This window comes from Sinohyriopsis cumingii, unplaced genomic scaffold (genome assembly GCF_028554795.1).
Source record: "Sinohyriopsis cumingii isolate HCF-2022 unplaced genomic scaffold, ASM2855479v2 utg001818l, whole genome shotgun sequence".
NCBI classification, from domain to species: Eukaryota; Metazoa; Mollusca; class Bivalvia; order Unionida; family Unionidae; genus Sinohyriopsis; species Sinohyriopsis cumingii.
Genome location: NW_028316062.1, coordinates 111,630 through 130,985, shown reverse-complemented (window position 1 = coordinate 130,985; position 19,356 = coordinate 111,630). Strand labels below are relative to the sequence as shown.

At 37.0% G+C, this 19,356-nt stretch overlaps 1 protein-coding gene across 1 annotated transcript in view; it reads right to left on the bottom strand.

Moving 5' to 3' along the window:
- LOC149771494 (uncharacterized) overlaps positions 1-19,356 on the bottom strand; it is a gene marked incomplete at its 5' end in the record, with an annotated part of 186,776 nt that overhangs the window by 130,752 nt on the left and 36,668 nt on the right. The window contains 9 exons of the mRNA XM_089948375.1: positions 2,548-2,670; positions 12,019-12,138; positions 12,495-12,749; positions 14,836-14,973; positions 15,379-15,510; positions 16,226-16,351; positions 16,893-17,021; positions 18,074-18,328; positions 19,013-19,129. Coding sequence (XP_089804501.1) covers positions 2,548-2,670; positions 12,019-12,138; positions 12,495-12,749; positions 14,836-14,973; positions 15,379-15,510; positions 16,226-16,351; positions 16,893-17,021; positions 18,074-18,328; positions 19,013-19,129 — 1,395 coding nt within the window. The remainder of the gene's footprint in view (positions 1-2,547; positions 2,671-12,018; positions 12,139-12,494; positions 12,750-14,835; positions 14,974-15,378; positions 15,511-16,225; positions 16,352-16,892; positions 17,022-18,073; positions 18,329-19,012; positions 19,130-19,356) is intronic.

The window sequence follows — 19,356 nt, the reverse complement described above, 5'->3', positions numbered from 1 at the left end:
TGGATTTCATGTGTCCATTACACCATGTGGCATGAGTATTTCTGAGTCTCTGTAAGTCTACTACGTTGAACACGAATAACATATTGACGTTACTCTTGATGACTTTGGGAATCTACTTGAATCGTGTGAGACATATAATGTCGTTGCTTTTGTGTCTACTCTTGGAAAATATCGCTGCTGGATAAGATTGTTTCTAAAGCATCACATCGTCGCAAACAAACCAAATTTGTTAAACCGTTATCTGTATTGTTGATGGCAGTTGTGTATTCGACATTGTTGTTGAATTTGATAATGGTATAGTCGCCTTCAATGTTCTTGGCGGCCTCTTTGTAGTCTGGCAGAACGTTATAACACGCCTGGTAATCTGCGGTTGCTTTAAACAGTTCTGCATCTATTTTATCTCTTCTTCCTCCGGATAATAGATACATTCTCATAATAAAATTTATCGCAAAGGTAAAGAATGGCGATTGGGTTATTAGAGCCAAATGGATCCAATACGGGGGGCATGATATCAATGTGCTTCTGTTGTCACAATAACATCCTAAACTCACCCTGTGTTCTGAGCAGTATCGACAATATCAACTGCAAAAATGCAGATCAAATTGCGATTCTGATATATGTAGTTCATGTCATGAATGATTACAGCGAGAACTTGCTGGCCTCGATGAAAACCGGTCATATAAACTGCGACAGTGCGTTTGGCCGAGCATGTCACAAATGCATCAGGTGGATTTGGCCTTACGGAGCAACGACGTGCAAAGATATTTCGGTACAAAATACAATGTCAGAAATGCTAGTGTAAATCCCAATGATATATTTGTGCTGGAACTGTCATTGCAGTGGCTAATTATCATCACAACGATTACCGGGAAAAATACAGACATGGAAAATCTGACAACAGCGTGTTAGCTATAAAACGTATCAAACAGGAATTCCATGCGTAGTGGGTTATTTTGTATTTTCCCTCCAAGCAAGATCTTGTGTGGGGTATTGCCATTGAGACAATGTTATTTGCGTTGATATGGTTGCGTGTTAACTGTAAATTTTCTTCGACGTGGTGAGTGCGTACCATACCTCCTCATCCAACACATTACCTTACTAGAGTTTCAGTAAATGGCCCACCCACTTCCAGGCATTGATCCTATTGGATCTAAGGTGTGTGCTGGAGAAGCACATCTTGACCCAGTTAACGGTGACAGGTGCAATCATTACATGCTTTCCACATAAACATGTTTAGCTTTATGAGCCATCCTCTGGTGCATATCGCATAAATATTACCACAAACAAGGACATTGGACGGAGAATTATAGGAAAGTTTACGACGGGCATTATCAGACAGTAAACGTGAATGTAATAGACTTGTCATAGATCAGGCTAAACTATATTTTATCATCAAGGATACAATAAGCACCGGTACATATATTACTATAACCCACATTAAATTTCGACATATAATCTCGTACAACGATGGGGAATCACCACAGTTTACGCATCTGAGGTCATCAATGCTTGTCCACATCAGAATCAACTTATCATCGATGATTCGCATATTTCCAACAATAGCGATGTGAGTTACAAGCCATTCGTTTAATATTAACCGAAAAGCCATACAAGAACTTAACGTATTCAGGATATTCGCCGGCTATAACCGAATACAGATCAGTCAACACCACGAATTAATTTGTTCCATACAGATCATGGAGAATAAGATAGGAAATGATAAGAGCCTCACGCTGTCATGCTAATTATCAGGAACAAAAATATTGTAATTCAGGTAAGTATCTTTCCACGGATTCAAAAGCACAGTCTGCCATTGATCCAGTTGAACGTCAAACACTCTTGTATCTGAACGGTAACACAACACGAGTCATCAGCTTGTTTAAAAATTGTGTATAATTGCATAATCATGTGTGGGAATCAGTGTTTCTTCCCTGGATATTTTGTCTATGGCGTCGACAGAGTCGCCTCCCTCAAGGACAAGGCAATATCACCAACTATTTCATTTTGCGACACATCGTACATCCCTCTGCGTTTGCTCGCGGATTATTTCTCAACGTGGTCAAGTGTGCGTCTACTGTTGCCCGTATAACAATAGCACCGCATGTACTATACACTTATGGCCATTTATATCACTATTGCAGCAGTCAATTCACTGACTGCCATAGTCAGTTCATTGACAAAGGACAATAACGTGTCTGAAGAACTATTACGAGAGGAGCCTCCCATAGTTGACTTTTAAGCGACAAAATGTATAATTTTCTGGGGATTTATTTCCCTGATAAACTGGAAATGTCATGCCACAATTTCCATCTGGATTTGTAGCCACTATGTGCACGACATAACGTTGTTTTTACATGTTCACCATTATGGCATACTGTACAATGGACAGGTCCACAACCATTTGTATTTAGATCGGCATGTGCATTGAAACATTACAAAGCCCCCCCCCTCCCCCGCCATCAAATCCCGATCACAAAACCCGCTAAAAAAGATGCATATATTTAAAATTACGGGAATAATTTGCAATCGAAAGTTTTAGTCACTTACAAAAGCAGGAACGTCGGTCCGTGGTATTCAAGAGGAAGCCGTCGAAACATGAGCACCTGTAGTTTCCAATAGTGTTGTTGCAGATCTGAGAGCAGTCATTGTTACCATCGCACTCGTTTATATCTGAAACACAATGAAACTATATTTTATAATTTCTAAATCATCTTTCCTGTTCTTCAAAAGAAGAAAGTATTATCCATTTTAAATTGAATTAATTGAACGTATCAGCTTGCTGTTATTCTTTTAATATATTTGTTTTTGGAAAACCTCGACAGATACAACTGACAAAAATGAATCAAAAGGCAGAGAGAGAGAAAGAGAGAGAGAGAGAGAATTTGACTATGTCAGGAACATATAAAGTACATTAGTGTAACTGTAAGTTCTAGTGAACCAGGAACGATTCAAAGGGGAAAGGTAATACGTATAACAAATTGTCCTACTTTTGAATAACCAAAGGAAACGCTTGATGTCTTTCTTATATTTAAACTATATTTTGAAGCAACAAGCATACATTTTCATTCAGGGTGGCCGCAATGCAGAGGGTATTAAGAGCTGTGTTCAGTTGTTGGGTGTTATAGAAGGTGGTGGCTGTAATAGATGGAGGTGTGAAGCCAACCACAAGCACCCAATTAGCGACTCGGTTATTCTATAAGATATCATCATCGATCATAAGTACTAGCTATTGTCGATTTGACTAAATGGGCAGCATGGAGAAATACGATGGTGCTGAAGGTCTTACGTTCGAATACACGAAACCATTATGCCGGCACGAACTACAGTGGATATAACCAGCATTTGGGAGGCAGTAGCTCAATCTATGGAGATCGATTAGGGCCCAGGTTGGTGGAGCGCTCGAAATAAAATATAGAAGGTTGGTATAGATGAAGGAGCCGTTTGGGAAAGGTGGTGGGCCAACAGGTCAGTGAGTAAATCTTCTTTTTAATGCAATGTGTGGTAATAATGGACCAGGTTACATTCATCATAACGTCCGTGTGTTACTAACACATTACATCTGTAGACTGAAATCGCCCACCAGGAATTGGCGAGCCTAAACGAATGATACTCGGTGATTACCACAAGGTGTCGTACATATGGCATTCCATGTATGTGTTTCTATGTATTGTAATCTAATGGTATAATTGGGCTGGGCTTTTATTACCTCACCCCTTGATAAGCATCATTTTAAGAGAGAATGACGGCGTGGATTCGGCAATTGATGTAGCTGAGACCGGTCAGACGCATGTCTTAACATGTCAAACTGCAACTGACTGATTCGGTAGAGGTTTTCTGGGCTGAAGTAGTGGATCGGGTATAGCTAGGTGAAGGGCGTCTGGCTGATCCACAGTGTGTATGTGAGATTTAGATTTTTAACATATCTATAACAATTTTTCAGTCATATCGCTACGATGTGTGCAATGTGGCAGTTTATAGTGATGTCAAACACTGGGGCACCATGCCGCAGACATGTATCATAATGTCCCGCCCAGTCACATTATCCTGACACCAGTCCGACCAGTCCTAACACTAACCTCTTAATGCTGAGCGCCAAACGAGGCAGCTGTTAGTACCATTTGTGTAAGTCTTTGGTATGACTCGGCTGGGGATCGAACCCACGACCTTCCGCATCCGAGGCGGATGCTCTAACCTCTAGGCCACCAGAGCGGTTCCTGATCTGCAGAGCGAAATCTACATGTTCACTAAGCTCAGATTCACGGAGATAGGCGCGGAGAAGGTTGCTCTTTGCAAATTCTAGAAAGATTTCATTGATTGGTGTGAGGGGGCAAATTTATGTCGCTCTACGTAGAGCTTATTAGTTTGGGACATATAGCAGCTAATTATATTTATGGGGACAGGCGCTTGTTAAATAGCTATACTGCAATGATTTCTAATATCTATTTGGTAGATGTAGAGAATCTTAAATTAAGTATTCGTTTACTTAACCGCAAGGAGGACTATTAGGGACACGGCTAACTTCTATTTCACAGTGGAACTGTTAAACGTGAAAAATTAAAGAAACAGTTAGTCGTAAAAACCTGGAAGGGCAAACTGACCCCAAGTTTTGCATCTAGCTATAAAAGGCGGTAAATATACTTCATCCTGATTGGTCATATCAAATAGGGGAGTGTTTCCCACACGAGATTTCCTAGCTGTAAATATTCCCCCATCGAAAAGTCTAATCAGTCTAGGCTTTTCCGATTTCATGGAGCTCCGAGAATCAGTTCGAAAGAAATTATTTTGCGACACATTTGTCAAAGTGACCGGATGTCTGGAAGGTCAACGGACAAATGTTTGGCGGTAGAAGCCAGACACATCTGAAACCGCAAAAGGTTTTTGCGTCAATTTCATGAAGTTTTTTGATAGCAATATAATGTTTCGCTGGAATTTTTTGATAATGTGTGCATGAATTTATTTGTTTAAATTTGTAGATCAACTATCTTGATATGAGTACATCTGTGTTGAGTTTATATATATGAATTCGTACAATAATCTTCATTATATAAGGTAGTCGAATTGTTTGAATTAGTTGTCTTGTGTTTATAGGAATTAGGTTATAAGAATTTCATGGATTACTTTAGTTGGTATGAGTTACGAGAATCCGTGTGAATTCGCTGATCTCAGATAAATTCACGTATGACTGACTGAATTAACGCTGTTAATCCATAAAGTGTGATTTAATGTATGCTAAATATCTGAATATGTGCATTCGCTGAACATAATGTAATTAAGTCATGTAATAAATTTCATTATTTCATTTGTATGAGTGAAACCAGAATAGAAATGCTATGTCTATTGTGTTAATGCGAAGTGATGAATTATCCATTAGAAAGTACATTAATCATACGAAATTAGGATTGTTTAGGTCTGCCTCGCTTGACTCGGTCAAATAGCCTTTGTTGAATGCCAATAGTAAGATCTGATAACAAGAGGGGAGTAATGATCTATCCCCAGTAGGAAAAGCGACATAAAATTGAGATTGTTGTATGTTTGTTTTGAAAGGGGAAAATAGCTCTTCAGACGTATTCCCAGACGTATCATCAGATGCACCTAAGCACTGACGTATCCCAAAATATGTGCATCTAAAAGCTTACATATCCGTCTACCCAAACAAAGTTTGCGGGCCGAAGGGAGGCGAAACAGTAAGAAGGGTGGAGAAAAAAGGGAAAATGAAAGGAAAAGAAAAGGCAAAAGGACAGCGAACAGCTTCAGTGAAATCGGAGTGAACCAGAGCTAAGCATGTTATGTAATTTTACAAGGCAATTACTTCGATTGTTCACTCGATCGTCTGATGAACTAATCATATCAGCAAACCAGATCGGCTATTTTTAAAATTATAATTGTGTTTTGAAATATGGTGAAAGATATATTGCAAAAAGAAGTGTATCTTCCTAATGTATTGTAGTTGTAGTTGTAGTTGTTGTTGTGTTTAACGCCATTTGTCATCACACGATAGGCTATACATGGCGGCCAGTATTAATGGTGGAGGAAGAACCCGGAAAAACCCCAGAAAGAACCACCGACTCACGCGAAGATACTGACAAGTTTTCTCACATACCCACGTTGGCTGAATCCGAGACTCGAACCCACGCAGACATAGGTGAGATGGTAGTGATCCGTAACGGACAGCGCTTTAGACCACTCGGCCACTCGGCCCCCCCCCAATGTATGTATTATCACCATTGTTTATGTAGTTGATTATTTTTTTTATGTACGGGAGCTTGAGTGATTCGGTTCTATATATCTGCTCAGATCTTTATTTATTTTACCTCTAAGTTTACTCGATCCCGGCAATAACACCGAGGGCAATCATCTCCTGGATAACGAAAACCGAATAAAGCGGACACCTTGAAAGAAAGTACAATCAGCCAATGAAACCACACCCTCTGCAAAGGGGGGGGGGGGAGGGTTACAGTTGGCTCCTGGTGGTCGGTGGTCAAGTGACGCCAAGGTCATCGAACAATACTGAGTTATGCTCCTGTTCATTTTCCCAACCTGACACCTGGAGGAATATGATTTGCCAGGAACACTGACTATATACTTCCTTCTGCTGTGTACTCTGTCCTCCTTGCATAACGTTAAGTATCATGGTTCCAACTTCAAGTGCCAGTGTCACATCTTGCAACCGCAGGGCAAGCATCGATAGCGTGATTTTGGGTTTTAGGATCAGCATTTGGGCAGAAGTTAGCCTCTTCGCCTTTTTTCTCGTAGGTCAGACACACCTTGTTCTCGGTTACAAAATTGACCTTGTGCACATCAAAGCATAAGCCAAAGATAAGAGTCAATGGTATAACGCCAAAATGTTGCCATGAACGTCGAGATGCCCCTTTTGTATCGCAAGTCAGAGACTGAATTGAGAGATGGTGAAACACATCGTTGACGTTGTGGAATTTCCATTTGCATTTGTCACTTGCTTCATGGTAAACTGGACATCGAAAGCAATGTTTATGAGATCATTTACGGTTGGTTCCTTACTGTGGGTGTAGTCGATGCTGTTGCAGGCCAAGCCGAGAATAGTCGTGGCAAAGCAGACATTGTCTAGGCATACTTCCACTTAGTGAGTATCAATTAGGTAGCGGTCTCAATCAAACTGAGCCATGCTACCATTGATGATGATCGCATTGTTGTAAGCTTGGGCGTAGTTAATGTCGTCCGCCGCCTTTGAGATCCCGGGAATGATCACACACTAAGATTTGGATTGAAAAAAATATCGTTTAGTTGTCATGAATCCATAGGTCAACTCGACCTTTCCGTTTGGGTCACGAGTATCATACCAGTATTATTGCAGGTCGCTCAGCACCGCAGGATGTTGATGATCAGGTCCTATACTCACTGAAAGGAAGCCAGCTAATGTTCCTTCCCTTAGTTTACTCTAATACCGAGAGTGGATAAGGCCCAAGTTCATGGGTAATTTAGTGACAAATGCGCGGCGCGCGCCATCAACCTCCAGTCTACAGACTTTACTCCATTCGCCTCCTTAAATAAGCTTCTCGCGTGATCTTAAATTGCCAGTCGCTTCTGCCGACAGAGGTAATCGGCGTTGAGAACTGGAATGTTTCATTGCCAACTGTGTTTTGGTCATATTGAAGATGGGAAAGGGTGAGTGTCTTAATGTGTATGCAGACTGTAGCGTGAGTTGTCCACCTGGTGAGCCATTGAGGCTTCTCTCGATCCAATATGTTGTGTCCATCGGGAAGAGGCTCGATATTTAATGGTAAATACACTGATCTAGTGAGTCCTGCTGCATATGTAAATGTTTGTATAGCAAAGTACGTTATGGATATCGTGGCATAGTCAACGAACTAGGCAATGGTATATCCGTTATATTCCTTCTTGTACTTTCCTGCGACATTCCTTTTGATATATCATAGGAGGGCTGACATTTCGGAATGTCTCCTCGAGTCTCTTGCTCTATGAGTAGACACACATCGCTCTATGTCAACAGCTGATATGTGCACCCGTAGTTGTGAGCTAATCGGCCCAGCTTATTCCAGGAGTGCTTTTAACAGGGGCGTCCTGCTATTTGATAGTGGGTAGGATTTTGCCTTAAGTTTTCAGAGATGTAACTCGAAAGCTTAAAAGACATTAGTGAGAAAATGAAGAACTCACGTCTTGAGTAGCGAGTATCCCGTGCGTTAACTGCGCTATTGATCCCCAGAGGATATACCACAAAGAGCTGAAGTTGCTATAGAAAGCCTCAGTGGTGGATAGCAGAGTTAGATTAAACGGATCCCAACCGTCTATACAATCATACAAATATACATAATTGCTTGACAGAGTGCGCTTGGTATATCAAGTGTTGATGATAAATTCTTTCTGATGAAGGTCATATTACCGTCTTGGAGAAGCTGAATGGTTGAGTGGAGTTCCCCTAATGAAATGATAATGTAAGTTGTCCATATTGTTATAGATGGCGTTGCTGTCTGTCATTTAGGCTATCTCCAGAGCCGCCACTAACGTAGTAGTCGTAGTATCACAGATAGGGAATATGATAGATACTCTATATTTGTATAGGTTTATTCGCAGCTGGAGGCTGCAGCAGTTATGGCTGGTTCACCAGTACTGGCCGGTGATGTAGAATTGTCTCTTGTGGTCTTTTCGTAAATGCATTCTTGCTGGCTGGTGTCATAACTAAAGGTAGTGAGTTTGCAATCCTCCGCTTTTGATAGGTTTGACTAGCCGCCTTTTCGTCTACATATAACTGGATACGGGGTCGTTTTGCTGTGATACATACTGTGCAATATGGTATGATCATTGTGATGGTCATTATAGGAAGGATATTACAGTCCATTCGAAGCATCTGGTGCTCTTGTCTTTACATTAACAACTGCCCAGGTTACCTTGTACCCGAAATCGGGCGATATTGAGAATTTACATTCTTACTTCTGAATAATCGAAAGCTTCTATTGGTATATATTTCCATTCGCACCTCGGTCTTACCAACGGCCTTAATCACCAATTCATTGAGGTCGTCAACCAATCGCACTACTACTGCTCGGCTGGCCGATAGGTAAGCAGGCATATACATAAATTCATCCTCTGTATTTTTTGCTGAGTCTTTACTTTAAGATTAAAATTAACACCCTCCATTCCTATCTTGTATGTTATTTTTTTGTATTACCCCAGGTGTCGTAGCTCTCAGTACCTTAAGTATATATTCTTCTCGACAATGGTCAGATGGTATCGTTGCTTGATAGTCCGCCACGATTTTGTCTTTTCCGTTACAACTCTATATGAATGTTGGTGTGTTGCGCCTATATTCACGGGTATAGTTTTACGGGAATTATTTTGCTCCTCTTACCTTATCTTGTCTCTGTATTAGGTACTGAAGCATATTCGGTGCTGCATTTTCATAAGGCAATCATCTACATGAGTTGGCTTCTCGTCGAACTATGGCAACTGATTAAACAACATACATACACCACTCTCTGATTGGGCGTGTTGTTGGTGGTCGCTTGCTACCCACCACGTTTATTTATACTAGCCTGTAGATTGCTCTAGCTTTGTTGTTGCTCGAGGGGGCTATTGCATCTTCCAGCATTTGAAACTGAATGATATTTCAGTATAATTCTCTCCATTGATAAATTTTCTTTTCTCTGAAAGTGATGAACCAATCTATGTATATATCCTCAGGCATGATCACTACTACCACAATCTTGTTCACGCTCCTTTGCTAAAGCGATGATACGGTATCCCATCAGCACTCCGCGTCCTAGCTGGTGTGTTGAAGATAGTCTCCAACCTAATGCTTTACTACCATGACTGACACCCAAACCACTTATGCACTCCAACTAAAACACAGCTCTTACTACACTATATGTGACTGACACCCTTCAATGCCCCCAATAAAATCTACCATGGTCTAGTAGAAACGTTGTAGCAGCGTGACCCTAGCACAAAACTGTGGCAAGGTGGGATTAATCGTCACATTCTACATCTACGCTGTAAAAAGAGATGCGTGGTTGGACAAGACCTGTACTTGATTGACAACAACGGTCATGGCCTTTGTTGTTTTCTTAATTAAGTCGGATCTGTATTTATATCTAAAAGTTTGACTACATATATGGATGTCTTTGAGCATCTGGTGGCTTATTTTGACCAGTCCATTTGCTTTGTGTCTGAGCTAGATATGACTCACATCACACATATATTGTTCAGTGATTATAACAAATATACATTATTGCATGGGCTGTATATATTAACGTAAAGTTAGAATCATCAACATTTGCAATTAGTTGTCGCTTTTTAAGTACCAGAAGAGGAAATAATATTAAATCGATAAGTTGTAGACATGAAAGTGGCGGAATAGTTTTTATCATGTCTTCTTTTTACACACTGCAAATATATTTCCAATGGTCTTTCAATTTTGTTGCAAAATTGGTAATGTTCTTATTGTTGCACAAGCATACTTAAACTGTTCTATTATGTACCTTATTTAGTAATTTGTTGTTAGCCGTGGTATGGATTGTTACTTCTTATAGCTTCTTCGTCATTTAATTCACCTCATTATTATTATTATTATTATTATTATTTTATTATTATTAATAACACTAATCATGATCATTTTACTTAGGAAGAAATGAAAACTACACAAAAATGGTAAGACTCAGGAATGAAACAGAATTCCAATCAAAATTGACTATATTCACAAGCATTTTTGATTTTGCATAAACAATGTGGCACGATGAAGGCAAAACAATCATGTCATATCACATATATGGTAATGACTTTAAGATCTCAAGTGAAGACAAAAAGACAACAATGGCATTACACCTAAGAAGTTCGATACCATAATTCGAAAGAAAAATATTGGGCTAGAAAACTAATCGTCAGGAGGAGAATGAATGATAGGAGAAAACACAGTTCCTCAAAACTGAATGTAAAATAATGCACTATAATGACAATATTCTATAAATATAGCCATATAAATGCTTGCTGATACTAAACTATAAAATTAGTATTGACATATATCACATAATGCTAATTTTACACATTTTATAAATTCAATCGTAGAAAGAATAACAGGAGATCAAGAACAACGGGAGGACAGGTGCTGAACAGACGATCATGCAACTATAATTCTTACGGCAACCACATGCACCTCGATCACAGAAGAATTGCTAAAACGACTAATAGCCGTCTACAACAGAGGTATCTACTCTAATCGGCCTAGAAGTGTACTAAATAAACACATACATATAAGATTTAACTCCTCGACAGCATAAAGGTTGCGATGACTCTTAAAAACTTTGAACAAATTATATAATATCAAGATCACATAATTTGCAATGACAAAAAGAGTGAGTGACACAGACAGGGTAAGTATTTTCCGATGCTACACGCGTGTACTACGGGGTTCATGCATGAGAAGTTGACTAACATGAAGCATGATATCTAACGTGGATGGACCATACACATATTATTACCATCTTTTCAATGAAGATTTTAAGGTTAAAAAAAAGCTTGTAATGCAACAAAATAGTAAGTTTTATTGGAAACATATACTTACCAGTATATCCATTTTCATACTGGGATGACTATCAACAGATATTCAAATATGTGCATCAGCAATGACAAACTGCTAACGTACAGGGCATGCAGCTTACAATCCAGTAGAAGGTACAGAAGTTATCGTGTTACATTTAGATAAATTTGAAATGTGACACCGTCAAAGGATATTGAAAGTTTGATCTTAAGTACCATACTGTTGCATCATGATGGCTATATTGCAATGGGGAGTTAAACATACACATAGCTCAAATTCAGAGTGAGAGAAATGGTTAGAGACAAAAACAGCGACAATATGCTTGTACAACTTCTTTGCAGGTAATACCAGTATTAATTATAATCATAAATACAATAAAGTAATAATTATGGTCCTCTAAATCATAAAGACGAAATGGATTCATCAGTAGTAATTATGCAAATTCACAAGCATTGTTTTCTTACTAAATATAGAAAAGCATAGTTACATACCGTTACACTTCGTTCCATTTTTTAGAAACCCTGGTTGGCAACTACATACATAACTTCCATCCGTGTTCGTACATATTTGTTCACAATCATTGATAGAGTTGCTTGTGCATTCATTCATGTCTAGAACATAAAGACATTGAATACTACAAGGGTCTTGCCACTGCATGAAAGTTATTCAGGTTACATAAAACAAGATACAACTTTGTGTTATGATTTATTACTTTAGCCAAATATACTTTAGCATTACTATACAAAGATCGCTTACTCCTACCGGAATTTCGATCACTTATAGTGCATGTCAGAAAGGCTGTCACATACTAAATAATCAAATGTTTAAAATATCACATAAAATCAATAGACCTTTAGTGCATTTCAGATATAAAAAAGAACAATATACTGATACTGAGATTTATCCAAAATCTTGAGGAACACTCTAAACTATGTAATATTTTATTTATATTGCATACACATGTTACCTTGACATAACCCTGATACGTCATTTGCATAACCAGTTTTGCACACGCATTGGTAAGACCCCGGAAAATTACGGCAATACATATTTGCTCCGGTGCATATGCCCACCGTACTACATTCATCTTGATCAGTGTCGCATTTATCACCAATCCATCCATTTTTACAGACACAGCCCGTTACTGAGTCACATTTTTCGGATCCAACTCCACAGTTACACTCGTTGGCGCAGTTAATTCCATAATGGAAGTTGTCACATGCTATAAAAAGTAAATCGAGGAAAGGTATATGTAATCAAAAGGTTTATTTACTTTGTAAATTAAATATTATTTTCCAATTATTATCTTCACCAATTGATTATATATATATATATTGTCATATTTGACTCGGTACTGCACAGTCAGAAGTCATAAGGTTTGATAGTTTCGTGGTACATTTGTTATACCAGGTTGATAGTAATTGCTTATGGTCAAATAGAAATGTACCAATATTAGCATATAGTGCTATTTTTTATATTTAGATCATATTTATAGTGTCTACATAGACAGGTACACCAAGTTTTATATTTTATATTATATTTTATACAGTTTAGGATCAAATAGGTTATAGTCCTTAAATGCGAGATAGAGAAAACACGAGATATCAAAAAATAAAATTAAGAATTTTACAACGTACACGAAAGCATAAACAGTTATTCAAAAAAATATTAAGATGTGCGACTGAAACGTTTGTTTTGAATTTTATTTGCATTCTTACTTAAATATATATTTTTGTCAGGATAATGTAATCATTAATGGGATGTACTTAGGTTTCTGTTCTTAAAAGACCTGTCCATAAAATAAGTTAATATCTGTTTAGCAACTGAAATCTTGTAACAGAAGCATAACGTAGCACTCAGGGCAGATAAAAACCTGAAAACCGTGTGAAGGACACAAACATTTAACTATATGCCTGCGTGGAACTGTCGACCGTGGAGTCAAACAAGAAGTTTACAAGATTAGCACTAATCAGTCCAGGAACTTGATTTTAAAGGCATTATAATTACATAGCAAACAACGAGGTTTCATGTATGTTATTGAACATTATTTGATATGCATTTGTTGTTGTAGTTGCTTCAACCACGCATTGAAAAACATTGGGGACTGTCCGGCTGTTATGGAGTATAGATCAAATCATGAATTTCTGAAATGTGACACTCTTATTATCGTTTTTTTTTTCTCTCGAGAAGTAAGGAGTTGATTATGTAGAAAAACGAGAGAGGGTGATGACAATCGCTTGTCGATGACATATTAGCAATTATTTACATTATACAAATGGTAATAAATTCGGCTCTTGAATTCTAGTAATTTCCTATTTCTATTGAAAGTTCCTCGCGTCTAGGGTGTGGGTAGGTAACCGTTCCGGTGGCCTAGTGGTTAGACCGTCCACCTCAGATGCGGAAGGTTGTGGGTTAGAGCTTCGGCCGAGTCATACCAAAGACGTACAAAAATGGCACTAAGAGCTGCCTCGCTTGGCGCTCAGCTGCAAGAGATTATTGTTAGGAATCATCGGCCTGGTGTCAGGATAATGTGACTGGGTGGAATATCATGCTACATGTCTGCAGCATGGTGCCCAAGTGTTATGCATCACTATAAACTGCCACACTGCAGACATCGTAGCGATATAACGGAAAAAATTGTTAAAGCTACGTTAAAAATCCAAATGACACACACACACACACACACACACACACACACACACACTGACCGAGGGTAGAGAAGATAGACAGTATTTGGGTCCGTCCGTCTCATACGTTGAGTATTTTGTACTCACTGAATCACCTTAACTAGACAGCCTACAGTACATGTAAATATCTTCAATAATGTTTAATGCAAACATTAAAATGCTAATATTTATGAAGGTATTTGACATCCACTAATTTCCATTCAGTGTAAAGATTCCATATAAAATATCTGACACATTACACTCAGCAGACTAATTCGCTTATTTATTTTGTATGCATAATATAAAGAAAATTCATTTGTATACAATGAACCAAATGAATGCATATACTAGTAAGTCAAGCACAAGTCGATTTAAGAATGCATAACCTGTTCTAATTAGTGATCTTGACAGGTCATGGGGATAGTCTTTCATGGATAATTAAGATATCTACTAATAGCCCTAAAATACCTTTCTGATTCATACACATATTTTAAAAGCACATCGTTATGATCATTTTGTCTTCTTTAGATAAATGAAGAAATATTTGCAATGCAGAAACATGCTTAGATATAAAAGTTTGACGATGGGGAAGTACGTGACATAAGATCAAATAACTTAAGAAAGAATAATATAGACCTTTACCTGAACAGGTACGTTGATCATTTTCCAACTTGAAGCCAGTGTCACAGGAACATATATAAGTGCCATTAGTGTTCTTACAATTCCTTTTTATGCCACAAAGATTAAGAGTGCCATTTAAGTCCGTGCATTCATTAATATCTATAACACAAATTGAAAATTAGGGACATTTTAGGGTAACGCAAGTTCAATAATAATAATAATAATAATAATAATAACCTAATGCAAATTCAATGCTACTACTACTAATAATTAATTATTATTATTATCTTGAAATGACGGAGGAAATATATTGGTAACTAGTGCGCAAAATTAATTTATGAGGCACAAAAAAGCAAATGCAAATATTAAATCATCTCGAAATGCTGTTGCCTATGTAATATTGAAACATACAATTTTAACGTATGGCTACATTTTTGTACAGATTATACCTTTCCTTGTTAGATCGCATATACTGAAAAATAGCTAGAAGTTGAATAAAGCTGTATTGCAACAAAGAAACAAGAAAATTATTTGCTCATAAGGACGTTTTACAGATAAACTTGCCTATACATGTTTGATTATCTGCCCCAAGTTTGAAGCCTTGTATGCATCCACAAACAGCAGTCTTTTTTACAAAATCGACCCGACATATCTGGCTGCAATGCAGATCACCATAAGTTTTGCATGGATTTTCATCTGAAAGATACAAATATTGGAATTATTCACCTATAACATATTCCAGTGCAAATAAAATCTGTCCCTTTGTTGAATGTGATTATCCGCTCTAATTAACAACAACACTATTAATGTTAAAAGATTTATCTTTGGCTGTAATGAAACACATTTCACACTTACCTTCCCGAAATAAATATGTCACTGACACCTATTTTCGATGCAAACTAGAGTGACATTGGTGACTGGCGATAACTACCCTAGACACCTTTACAACATTATCCCCTATTTCGAACCTTTGCGCATTATGTAAAAAAGTTAAATTGTTTATTTTGCTTGAATTATATGTAATGTTACTTGAAGGAATATCGAATGCTCTTTAGAAGAAAAACAGTGAGTTAGCCAACTTATTAATTTGACATATTACGATATTAATAGCTTCTGGTCATATTTAACTATTTCAGAACATTCTAACTTTGGCGTTTTGCGCCGTTCATGGAACAGATATTGTTTTAAAGAGTTCACTTTATATCATCAAAGTATGCAAATAATCTGATGGAATCAAACCTATTTCACAAGCTCTTCTATCTATTGATATAAATAGTTTTGCGTCAAATGTACACATATCCTTAGGTGAATCTTGTTCAGTCAGTTTATAATAATATTATCACAATGGTGTTACTGTCGTTCACTCAAGTAGGCAAGAATATAAGTGTACCTAACCAGGAGGTCTACAAACCTATTTCACAAGCTCTTCTATCTGCTTGGAGCTTGTACCCAAAATAACAGGAACAAGAGAATCTTCCAACAGAATTTTCACAGACCTGTTCACATCCTGACTGCCCTGTTTCACACTCGTCAATGTCTATAAATCAACAAACAATATAGTATTATCAAGTGTGAAAGATATGTAGCAACAAAGACTCTTTCCATCTGTAAAAAAATACAGTTTTATATACATACAGAACATTATTTTATATAACATGTCCAAGTAACGCAGAGCTTTACATTTGAAGTTAGCGCATTGAAGTACTACATTATGAGTCTATATATATATATATATATATATATATATATATATATATATATATATATATATATATATATATATATATATATATATATATACACGAGTCTTTCTCGAAGTCTGTATTAAAACATCTATGAAGAACGTTGCTTTTAACTGACGTATTAATATATGTCATTTAAAGAAAGGTGCTATATTTGAAGGCAGGAAATGTATGTGAAGCTCTGGTGATTTCATACTTACAAATATAGACCATCTACAGTGTTATCATGTTGAATCCGCCTAATTATTGGCATAAAGTAATGAATCATTTGTAATATACTGTAAACTTTAGCGAGGAAAAGGTACAGACAGAGAGACATACATTCATACGACATACCTTTACATTTTGTCTTGCTTTGTGCATCGACATTGTATCCAGAGCCACAGCTACATGTATATCCGCCCAGTGTATTGTTACAAATCTGCTCACATTCATTTAGTGTAGGGTCGTTACATTCATTGATATCTGTTGAGCGGTTTTAGAAATCTGCTTTAGAATATCTGTTTGCAGCAATATCCTACAAGCGACTAGCATACAAGTACTATTTCGTGTCATAGCCAATATATTACAATAATTAAAATGGGGTGTCTAATATATCAAAAGGAAATTGTGGAAAGCATTTGATCATCATGTCCTTTTTATAATTTATTTCATATATTTCTAGCTGGCTATCATCATGGCTATCATCATGTACATACCATTATCTATTTAATTCTGATTTTGTAAACATCCACGTACTCTAATCTATGTATTTTAATCAGACTTGTTTATCATTATCATCCGTTACCAAAATATATATATATATATATTCATGTATACAAACTCTTATGAAAGTGAGTTATGACTTTAAGAATAATCTCAATTCCTTAGAAAATGTATAAACTGCAATCTTTTTTCAAGCTTACCGATGTGGAATGATCATATATAATTTCACTTTTTGTTTGATCAGTACCAACACAAGCTTGCTTTATTTTTCTTTGCCAAATGAGTGTTTATTAATTTAGTCTCAGTGAGAAGACTCTAGGCACGTGGTGTTTTAACACGAATTTGTCCTATTCTGAACACTTTTTTATATCCCAAATATATTATTGTTTATAATTTACAGCGGATATTGAATTAAAGTAAAACTATATAAACCAGTCATGTTTACTGCACCTAGCTAGTAAACCTACATTAAACACTGCATTTATGTTGTAGCTAGCACGATACACAAATACAACTAAATACAACAAACGTTATATGCATCAATAAACAGATACTGCTTACATCAGTACAAATGTTTCGAACACTTTAGCTGTCATTTGTTGTCAAGCGTCTTAAAACTATCCCTTATGGTCATGATGTTTGCTAATTCTCACATATTTTAGGTTATGTTTATTTCCTCATGGATGCATCTAATGCTGTAGTTTAATGTTACTCTAAATCGCTATAACCAGTTGATTCAGAAATATGCATACAATAGCGATTATTATATCATTACCGATAAGAATTATGTATAAATATACATGTTACCTCACCTATGCATGTGTTATTTACTGCCGTGTATCCCGATATGCACGTGCAAATGTAGGAGCCAATTGAATTCGTACAGGATTTTAGTGTATCGGCACAAATGTTCGGATTGTCTGTGCATTCATTGACGTCTTTGTCGCAGTTGCTTCCGGTCCATCCGCGTACACAAACACAACCTTTGACTGGGTCACATTTTTCGGCACCTCGGCCACAAGTACACGTGTTGCGGCAATTTGTTCCGTAGAAAGGGTACGAGCAGGCTAAAGTGTATGATAACATACTGATAGTAAATAAAACATTTGCATTCAATAATTTAACTAGATGATCTATGAAAATATTAGTTTATGGTCAAAGTATAGTTATTCTTTATTGAAGTCGTTTGCTCAAACAATATGAGTTGATATTTGTGTAGGAAAATAAAATAATCCTTGTATGACAATTTTTTGACATTAACTAACATGGCCCATAGTCGTTTGCTCAAACAATATGAGTTGATATTTGTGTAGGAAAATAAAATAATCCTTGTATGACAATTTTTTGACATTAACTAACATGGCCCATAGTGAATAGTATAACCCAAGAAGAGTAAGATCCATACGTCTGATGTAATAAAAGGAAAACATTGTTTTTATTATCAAGGTGTCGTATATATTCCGATCCCAGATAAATATCACCAATAACACATGCAAAGACTATGTTAATGTACTAGCAAATTTAGCTCAGATCAGCCAAGCAGGTAGCTTCCAAAGAAACGTGTCTTATATATCTTGATAAAGGAAGATTAAGAAAAAGGTACATACACATAAACATAAAAATTAACAGCTTGCCCGTCTAGCAGACTATTAATGTAAATGCGGTTCTTTATCATAATTAGAGTGTGGCAGCTTACATATTAACTGATTTGGATTTAACAGTTCATAGTTTAGATGTAACAATCTACTTACGAATACATGATGTCCCATCGCTCCCTATGGTATAACCTGAGATACATGTACATTTGAAACTTCCAATGCTGTTTTCGCATGTTTGAGGGCATACGTTTTGCTTACATTCGTCGATATCTAAAATTCAATTAAGAATTAGAATTACGGAAGTTTGTTTGACTCCTAACAATGAAATAATAAACTGATATACACGCAACCTTTAATATCATTATGACCCTCTAAAGCCTACATACGTTTGGAGAATGCCCGTCACTGATCGCGGTTTTAGTAAACATGAAAAGCACAAGCGCACGGTATGGAGCTTTCCCAGAAGTCATACTTTCTGATATATGCGTAAATGATAA